This window comes from Agrilus planipennis, unplaced genomic scaffold (assembly GCF_000699045.2).
Source record: "Agrilus planipennis isolate EAB-ADULT unplaced genomic scaffold, Apla_2.0 scaffold6, whole genome shotgun sequence".
NCBI classification, from domain to species: domain Eukaryota; kingdom Metazoa; phylum Arthropoda; class Insecta; order Coleoptera; family Buprestidae; genus Agrilus; species Agrilus planipennis.
The window spans coordinates 2148269-2158393 of record NW_020439302.1 but is presented as its reverse complement, the minus strand read 5'-3'; the positions used below and the strand labels follow the sequence as shown (position 1 = coordinate 2158393).

General features: G+C 28.2%; 2 protein-coding genes across 4 annotated transcripts in view; one reads left to right on the top strand and one right to left on the bottom strand.

Moving 5' to 3' along the window:
* Nucleotides 1–2848: 2848 nt before the first annotated feature.
* Nucleotides 2849–4034, top strand: LOC108744546 (translational activator of cytochrome c oxidase 1-like). Of its 2 annotated transcripts, XM_018480387.2 has the most exons (5): nt 2849–3119; nt 3174–3327; nt 3393–3485; nt 3538–3584; nt 3639–4034. In XM_018480387.2, the coding sequence occupies exons 1-5, from the start codon at nt 2975–2977 to the stop codon at nt 3911–3913; spliced, it is 714 nt and encodes a 237-aa protein (XP_018335889.1). In that variant the 5' UTR covers nt 2849–2974; the 3' UTR covers nt 3914–4034. The 2 variants fall into 2 exon arrangements, with proteins under 2 accessions (XP_018335889.1, XP_018335880.1); XM_018480378.2 differs by having other exon boundaries at nt 3538–4024.
* A 3303-nt stretch (nt 4035–7337) lies between these two features.
* LOC108744078 (phosphatidylinositol 5-phosphate 4-kinase type-2 alpha) overlaps nt 7338–10125 on the bottom strand; it is a 10749-nt gene continuing 7961 nt past the window's right edge. For both annotated transcript variants that reach the window (XM_025978406.1, XM_025978407.1), the window contains exon 9: nt 7338–7430. In XM_025978406.1, the coding sequence (XP_025834191.1) occupies nt 7412–7430 (19 nt within the window). In that variant the 3' untranslated portion in view covers nt 7338–7411. The remainder of the gene's footprint in view (nt 7431–10125) is intronic.

The window sequence follows — 10125 nt, the reverse complement described above, 5'->3', positions numbered from 1 at the left end:
AAAAAAAAAAACGTTTTAGAATATGTACCTACGTATTTCTACAAAAATTTACAATTTAATTCATAAATTGTAAATTAGTTTTTAAATTCGATTCGACTATTTATTCTTTACGCAGGAATTCAATTTATTCGGAATGTATATATTTGCACATACTGAATAGAAGCTTACCATTTATCGAGACAAAGAGGCAAGATCGAATGATGTCATTATACAAAAATGCCATTAAAGAGATAAGCACGAAAGAAACAGGTATCACTTGGAGAGAATATTACGGTTTTAGAAAATGTAGTAAAATACAAATAATGCTTTTTAAAAAGGCAAAAATAAGTGCCCAAACTTGTTTAATGTTGTTCTTAAGGTTATCGAAAAAACCAACTGGAATTAAAGTCGGTTCAGTAAGAACATTATGATTTGTGAATAAAGTTGGAATAAGTTAATAATACTCTCTTATTTTGCCCATTTTAAGAATTACTTTTCTACTACATTTCTCAATATTGGACCGAACACTAAAAATTCTTTCTTTTGTTCTTAATATTATTCTACCTAAATACAAATAAAAAAAAAGGGGTTGGTACATTAATTCTTTTTGATTAAGAAGCATTTCTTTGACTATTATTGCTTTACTACATTTTTACTCACATCTTCCTTATTCACGGAAAAATTATCTGAAAAATAATAAATGAACGCCACAATTTACTAAAAAAAGGCTAACAGTTTTTTGTCCGCATTTTTAACTAGAAAATTATTGATTAATTATTATCAACCTTCTAAAAAGTCCTAATGTACAGTATACACCATAAAAATACCCGGAAGAGACAAATTAATATCCAAAACACAGTTAAAAAACATTAACTACCATCAACAGCGTTAAGTGATATGAAATCATAATTATTTTCATAGACTCCTTATGTATCAAATACATTTAAATAGATTAATTATTTAAAAACCAAATATTTCATTGCTTACAAAATTTCGACTCACACTGTAACGTGTCTACCTTTAGGAAGATAATTTTAACATAAAATTCCACTATTAAATACTGATTTTCCGCACTCCATATAGGCAGCCCACAATACTGCGAAAGATTCTTATTGTCAGTTCAACAGTAACTGTCTTAATTCAATTATTAATGACTCCCTTTTTAAAAAAGGGGGTTTAAAACATTATTTATTGTATGTTTTAGACAAATAATGTTAGTCTGTCATCCAAAGCTCGTTTAATAAGTTAATAAGGGAGAAACTGATTTATTTAAATTTAAAAACGACTTTTTTAAATTGGGGGTTGAGAGTGCACCCTGATAATTTCTAACAGTTAAGTTCTATTCACTGATGCCTTGGAACAACTTTAGTCCATTTTGGAACTTTCAGCTAGTTTAATAAGGGAGAAATTAATTTACTTAAGTTTAAAAACGACGTTCTTAAATTGGGGGTTGACAGTGCACCCTGGTAATTTCTAACAGTTAAGTTAAGTTCTATTCACTGATGCCTTGGAACAACTTTAGTTCATTTTGGAACTTTCAGCTAGTTTAATAAGGAGGGAAATTAATTTATTTAAATTTAAAAACGACGTTCTTAAATTGGGGGTTAAGAGTGCACCCTGGTAATTTCTAACAGTTAAGTTCTACTCCCTGATACCTTGGAACAACTTTAGTTCATTTTGGAACTTTCCGCTAGTTTACTAAGGGAGAAATTAATTTATTTAAATTTAAAAACGACTTTCTTAAATTGGGGGTTGAGAGTGCACCCTGGTAATTTCTAACAGTTAAGTTCTATTCACTGATGCCTTGGAACAACTTTAGTCCATTTTGGAACTTTCAGCTAGTTTAATAAGGGAGAAATTAATTTATTTAAACTTAAAAACGACGTTGAAAGTGCACCCTGGTAAAACGACGTTTTTAAATTGGCGGTTGAAAGTGAAATAATCGGGATAAATATTTATTTATTTAACAATGTACCTGGAACGTTTTTAATATTGCAATTGAGTTGGGATGTAAAAAATAAAAGGAAAAGTGTCACTCACTCAAGATATTGCCAATTCATCGTCATAAATCCTTCCTTTAGCAACAGACACCAAGCTGTCTGTTTCCAGTAAAAAAAGGCAAGTTTCCTTTAACATTAGGTACAACAATATTCTGGAGTGCAAAAAGGACAAATTCCCCATGGCATACAGCGTCCATAGTTTTGTGTAATCCTTCTGTAAAATGGTTTGTCATATTAAACAATACGCAACTAGATATAATTAATTTAGTATTACTATTCTTATTAGGAGGGTGATGAATTTTAAAGTGAACACACAGTATTAATTTAAGTAAGTTGTTCTTAGGACTTTTCTCACTCAACTTTTTGATCAGACAAAATAAGACTACATGCTACAGTTATTTATGGTAATGGTAATTTTACAAAATAATTACCTTCTCTAATCAAACATATTTACTAATAAATAATGTTGATCTTAGTAACTACCGTACTAGTTGAATTAAAGATAATTACTTACAGACACCTTCAATTTAATTATCTTTACTAGTATTTACTAACCGCTCACCTGCCTTTTCTAGAAGCTTAAGTAGCCTTAAAATTAAATAGTTGAGCATTTTATCATTTATATTATATTTTTCTTGAAATCACTAATTTTCTTCATTATTTTATTTTATGTAATTAACTGGCCGCTTGTATTTGTTAGAAACATAGATAATAGATATACAAAGGTTTAGAAGGGAAATATGACAACCATAGATAAGACATGAACCATAAAAGAGAAGTGTGATCTATGGCTGCGATCTATGATCTAGGTCAATGATTATTACCCTTTGTATATCTAATATCTATGACTATAACCAAACATAACAAATTGGAAACCATAGAATATAAATTTTAACCCTTAACCTTAAAATTAAGTACTCCAATATTTATACTTTTATTGAATTTTTTTTGATAGCACAATTTCCTTCATTATTTTATTTCATGCAATTAATAAAATGCAAGGAATGTACGTTTTAATTATAAAGAGATTTGCGGGGCATTCGAAGTGGGCAAACATTAGACATATAAAAGCTCAAAAAGATGTTGAACGAAGTAGGATCTTTACAAAATTAGGCACGCAAATGAAAGTTGCTATACAAGGTATTTATTACGCTAATTTCATTAATGACAGTAATTGAAACAATAATTTTCAAGAGGGTGGTTCCAGTGATCCAATTAATAATATAAAACTTGCACATGTAGTTGAACAAGCAAAGCGAGTGAATATGCCTGTTGCTACTATTCAGAACATTATTAAAAGTACTCAAAAAGATAAAGATCAGAGTAAAACATATTTGATAGGTGTGAAGTAAGTGAACACGTATATATGATTTTTCTTTTACATGCATATCCTTTTTTGTATTATCTTTCTAGGGGTCCTGGGAAAAGTATTATTCTTTGTGAAGCATTTACATCAAGTCTTCCTTCATTAAAAATACAGATGGCGACTATTTTAAAGAAGAATAAGTTCGTAAACAACATTTAAATATAAATCCAATTTGATTAACAATTTTTGCAGTGGGAAGTTTTTAGATGGAAATTTTAGCCATTTATTTATACAAAAAGGTGTAATAGATATTGAAATTACATCATCCGGTGGTACTCATGAAGAAATTTTAGAAAATGCTACAGATGATGCACTTGAATGTGAAGCTGATGATGTAGAAATTGTAGAGGAAACCAACTGTTTGAGATTCTTATGTGATCCAAATCATTTGGATAAAGTTCAGAAAAGTCTTGCAACCAAAGGCTACAAGATTAGGAGTGCAAGTATTGAATATTTACCTCAGAAATTAGTAGAACTAACTGATTCCGAAATAGATCAATGTTCAATTTTACTGGAAAAATTAGAAAATATGGAAAATATTGTAAAAGTATATGATAATATTTGTTAACTGTTATTACATGTGTTTAAAATAAATATTTACAAGATAGTAGCCTTTTGTAGTGTAATACTTAGAGCTATAAGATTTTCAAGCTGAAACCAATTTCTTCAATGGAAATAAATACATAAAATGTTACTGCATCATTTCATGTTAAGATAAGTTAATGAGGGTATCACATTCTAAAAGGAATTAATTTACAAGAAAATTATAATAATCCTGGCAAATATGAGGAAAAATTATATTTACTTATTTGTTTTATAAAATTACCTTCTAATGTTTAAAGTTTGCCTTTTTAGTTTGACAGCCTTTGTATATTAATTGCTAATGTTGGGCACTATTATTAATTATAAAAAGAGTAACTTACAAGATACGAAACTCGATTCAGTCTGGGGCAAATTGGCCATATTTTCCTAGTAATGGCTTTTAACGAAAATCAGAAGTGGAGATAAAAGATTTATTGATACAAACACCATACATCTACTTGCTTAAAGCCATATGTATGTAATCCAGCTTCTTAATAACACACTGTAAGACTAGAAATAAAATTAATATGTAGTATTTTTATATTACAAACTTTAAAAAAGTAATAAAATAACACATCATATAGAATAATAATTACCTTTATGTTATATTACACCTTATATGCATCTACCAAAAATGAGAAGCTTTTTGAAAGTATCAATTTAAATACATACAATTACAGTTAAACAGTCGATTGATGCCTTGGAACAACTTTAGTTCATTTTGGAACTTTCAGCTTGTTTAATAAGGGAGAAATTAATTTATTTAAACTTAAAAACGACGTTGAAAGTGCACCCTGGTAAAACGACGTTTTTAAATTGGCGGTTGAAAGTGAAATAATCGGGATAAATATTTATTTATTTAACAATGTACCTGGAACGTTTTTAATATTGCAATTGAGTTGGGATGTAAAAAATAAAAGGAAAAGTGTCACTCACTCAAGATATTGCCAATTCATCGTCATAAATCCTTCCTTTAGCAACAGACACCAAGCTGTCTGTTTCCAGTAAAAAAAGGCAAGTTTCCTTTAACATTAGGTACAACAATATTCTGGAGTGCAAAAAGGACAAATTCCCCATGGCATACAGCGTCCATAGTTTTGTGTAATCCTTCTGTAAAATGGTTTGTCATATTAAACAATACGCAACTAGATATAATTAATTTAGTATTACTATTCTTATTAGGAGGGTGATGAATTTTAAAGTGAACACACAGTATTAATTTAAGTAAGTTGTTCTTAGGACTTTTCTCACTCAACTTTTTGATCAGACAAAATAAGACTACATGCTACAGTTATTTATGGTAATGGTAATTTTACAAAATAATTACCTTCTCTAATCAAACATATTTACTAATAAATAATGTTGATCTTAGTAACTACCGTACTAGTTGAATTAAAGATAATTACTTACAGACACCTTCAATTTAATTATCTTTACTAGTATTTACTAACCGCTCACCTGCCTTTTCTAGAAGCTTAAGTAGCCTTAAAATTAAATAGTTGAGCATTTTATCATTTATATTATATTTTTCTTGAAATCACTAATTTTCTTCATTATTTTATTTTATGTAATTAACTGGCCGCTTGTATTTGTTAGAAACATAGATAATAGATATACAAAGGTTTAGAAGGGAAATATGACAACCATAGATAAGACNCAAGTTGTTGGTAGAGCTTTTGCAAAGGCTATTAAAGAAGAAATAGCAGCATCTCAAGAAGCAGCAAGAAGGTTAGGAAACGCAAGATCAAAAACTGAAAGTGCCGGAAATGTAAAGATAGGTCTCTCTTTAGAAGAAGCAAAACAAATTTTAAACGTATCCCAACTGAACAAAGATGAAATCCAAAAGAGGTTTGATCACCTTTTCAAAGTAAATGATAAAGAACATGGAGGTTCATTTTATATTCAATCTAAAATTGTAAGGGCAAAAGAACGATTGGATTATGAATTAGAACAGAATCAACCTAAGCAAAAAGACAACACGACGTGAATAGTGTTTTATAGCTTATTACTTAATTGTAATTAGGAATCAAATATGTAGCTTAATTAAATATTTTATGAGCGTGAATGTACATAATGTAATTATTTTAAATACACATTCATTACTTATTCAGGATAAAGCTTCTACTTTCCTTTTTTTTTTTTTTTTTCATATTACAGTGAGTTCAATTTCAAATTGTGGTGTTCAGAGTAGTAGTAGTAGTAGTAGTATTAGTAGTACAAATATAGAGTCTTCAAACTAACTCCTACTTATGCTGCATATAGTAATTCATTTTACTAAAGAGGACACTTCCAAATAACTTTATGATTTACTGATATTATTACTAGTGTGCGTTACAGCTACCTAGAATTAAAAATATATCGAACGCTCAACATGTTCTGTTTAATAATACCTAAATCGTAGGTGTATTCTCGATGAAACATTTAATAAAGAAAACACACGACAAGAATGTTTCAACATGTAATTTATTTAATAATTAGTTCAACCTAGCTGTGCACAGTTCTTAAAAGTGACTGTCTAGGCCAAAATTAAATAAATTACAAGAACTTAACAAATTACTAGTTGAAACATTCTTATTTTTTTTTTTTAGTTTCCCAAAGACCGAAGAAAAATGTATAAATCAGAAAAGAAAAACGTTAAATTATTTGCTACAGTTCATAAATGAATTGAAAAGCTGTTATTTGAACAAAAAAAGTATTTTTTTATCTATGTTCTATCAATACTACAGATGCATACATGTATTTTTAACTGTCCTAGTTTTTTTTTAATTGGAAGCCCTTGATATCTTTGAATTAAATAAATTAATTAACAGGGGCATAAAAATACTTCGGCTTTTTAATTGAGTTTTGATAAGAGTTACCAATTTAAAATACGTTTCGTTAAATATTAAGAGAAAAGTTTTAGTAGATCAATGTTCAATTTTACTGGAAAAATTAGAAAATATGGAAAATATTGTAAAAGTATATGATAATATTTGTTAACTGTTATTACATGTGTTTAAAATAAATATTTACAAGATAGTAGCCTTTTGTAGTGTAATACTTAGAGCTATAAGATTTTCAAGCTGAAACCAATTTCTTCAATGGAAATAAATACATAAAATGTTACTGCATCATTTCATGTTAAGATAAGTTAATGAGGGTATCACATTCTAAAAGGAATTAATTTACAAGAAAATTATAATAATCCTGGCAAATATGAGGAAAAATTATATTTACTTATTTGTTTTATAAAATTACCTTCTAATGTTTAAAGTTTGCCTTTTTAGTTTGACAGCCTTTGTATATTAATTGCTAATGTTGGGCACTATTATTAATTATAAAAAGAGTAACTTACAAGATACGAAACTCGATTCAGTCTGGGGCAAATTGGCCATATTTTCCTAGTAATGGCTTTTAACGAAAATCAGAAGTGGAGATAAAAGATTTATTGATACAAACACCATACATCTACTTGCTTAAAGCCATATGTATGTAATCCAGCTTCTTAATAACACACTGTAAGACTAGAAATAAAATTAATATGTAGTATTTTTATATTACAAACTTTAAAAAAGTAATAAAATAACACATCATATAGAATAATAATTACCTTTATGTTATATTACACCTTATATGCATCTACCAAAAATGAGAAGCTTTTTGAAAGTATCAATTTAAATACATACAATTACAGTTAAACAGTCGATTAGATTAATCCATAAACATCGAGTAAAAGAAAATTACATATTTACAGTGATATCTATTTATATTTTCGGTTTTCTTGTCTGCTACATTCGTATAAAGAGTGTTTTTTAAAGATTATTGTCGCAGGTAGGTCCAAGAATTTTATAAAATAATTTAAAAACGAATATAACTGTTTTTAACACTCTGTATACGTTATAACATTTTAGNACTGATCAGGATCACAGGTACTTATTCCGTCGACGTTCGATCCGTATTTGACGGTTTTGGCGGCTTTCGCGGCCTGCTTCTTTACCCCGTAATGGGTCAAGACGTCTATAATGGCAACGAAGTAGATCTCTTTCACGGGGGCCGCATCGCAGCTTGGTATAGCGTAAATGTCCAACTCGGGTATGATATGACCTAATTAAAACAAAATACCCAAAATTAATCAATAATCATAGAAAATTTTTAAACATAAATTCTCTTTCGATACTTTAACATCTGCCTTGCGATAATTTAACATTACGAATGAGCAATTAAAAAAAAGCGACTTAAAACAAAACTTTAATTTAAGAAACGACTGTAGATATGTAAATGAGAAATAATAATAAAAATTGTCGTTTAACTATCGATTATTATTTTTATTAGTTAATAGTTCTATTGTGTTAAAATTGTTAATGTAATCGAAATAGTTTTTAACACTCCGTAAAAATTTTATCACTCGGTAACTTGTTATAAATTCGTAGTAATCAACAAATAAAAGAGAGTGTTGCTAGGCGGAAATAATTCGCATTAAACAAAGTACATTCATTCAACTTATTCTTCAAGCATCCATTATTTATTAAAACAATACAAACGGGTACGATTGTCTACCTACTACTTAGAAAAGTCGAATAAAGTGACAGATATTAGAGATAATTCTCCTTATTATCTTTCGTTTGTATTTTATAATGGATTAGATTTCTTTATACACCTAAAATACATTCAATTGCATTATCTTGCTAAATATAACTGATAAATGACGAAAGTACGGCAAAATGCATTACGATTTCACATTTTAAACATTAATCATACTTTACTTTTGATTTATTTTTTTAAATTACTTTGCACGATAAATAATTCAATATACACACATATAAACAACTTGGTAATAGTAAAAAAAAAGATGACAGTAACTTATAAGGAATAATAATTAGTCATTTATGATCAAATAAAATTAATTAAACATCTACAGTAGACGTTCAATACTGTGAACTACTGCGAATCGAAAAAAATACTAGCTGTTCACATGATTCATGCTTTCACGTTAACGAATGTTATATGTATGTAATAAATAATAAATATCTATAAATAATGAAATAAACAAATGCTTTTAAATAAAAGTTTACAGAATTTCCAACAATGGAGAAGTAAAGGGTTAATTTGTGCACGGTATACAGCGATGTCTTGTCTGCTACATTCGTATAAAGAGTGTTTTTTAAAGATTATTGTCGCAGGTAGGTCCAAGAATTTTATAAAATAATTTAAAAACGAATATAACTGTTTTTAACACTCTGTATACGTTATAACATTTTAGTTGTGCTGTAAAAATGATCTTTGCAATACACTGACAAGTAAACACGAACTTGGTGGGCAAACACACATTTTAAAAGTTTTAAATATTTGTGGAGATAAGTATGAAAAGAAATTAGAAAAGTAGCAAATAAAAAAACAGGAGCATAAAAAATGTGCTTAGTATAGTTGTAAATAACAAGTGTAATATAGCATAAAATATTAAAGAGAAGCAGATATGAGCAAACACTGGGCGTTTAAAATAAAGATGACTGATTAATTCTTTTAACACCATTAGTATCTGAAGAGGGATCAATATACGGGCTGAATGGCTATGATCCAGAAATAGTTTCTCCTCCTTGGAGTTATTTATTAGACGTTGCACAAACTGTCAATGATATTTTTAGGGAACGTAGTGAAAGCATAATTTTTTTTGCTGCGGTTGTGCTGAAACTTAGCTGTCACTACACTCCCTGAGGATGCCAACCACATCAATTGGTGAAACGTCAGATAATGCTTTAGCCTTTTCATCATCAGTATTTATTTTATAATAAATATAAAGTCTTTTTTTACTGAAATAAGATCAATAAATAATAACGGTTATCCGCAAAATTTTATTTTATAGATCTACTAAAAAGCTGCAAAATTTTATTTTTTCAAAAAATGTGTATCAGTCGTTTCTTAAAGTTTTCTGGCGATAAACCAGATAGATAATTATGTAGAAGATATGAACGCTTTTCCAACTTAAAGAAAAAAATAAACAAAAAAGCAATTAAAAATTATCTCAAACAAAAATATAATTAGGTAAATAGATAAATTAATTAAGGGTGTTTTTTTTGTAAATACAGCTTATTAAAAATCATTAATTAATAGTAAATTATAAATATTTAGCCAAAAATCACAAATATGAGAATGAGCTATTTAATGAAAGTAATATTATTAAATATGTAATGTATGTATGTAAAATACTCTAGATTTAAAATA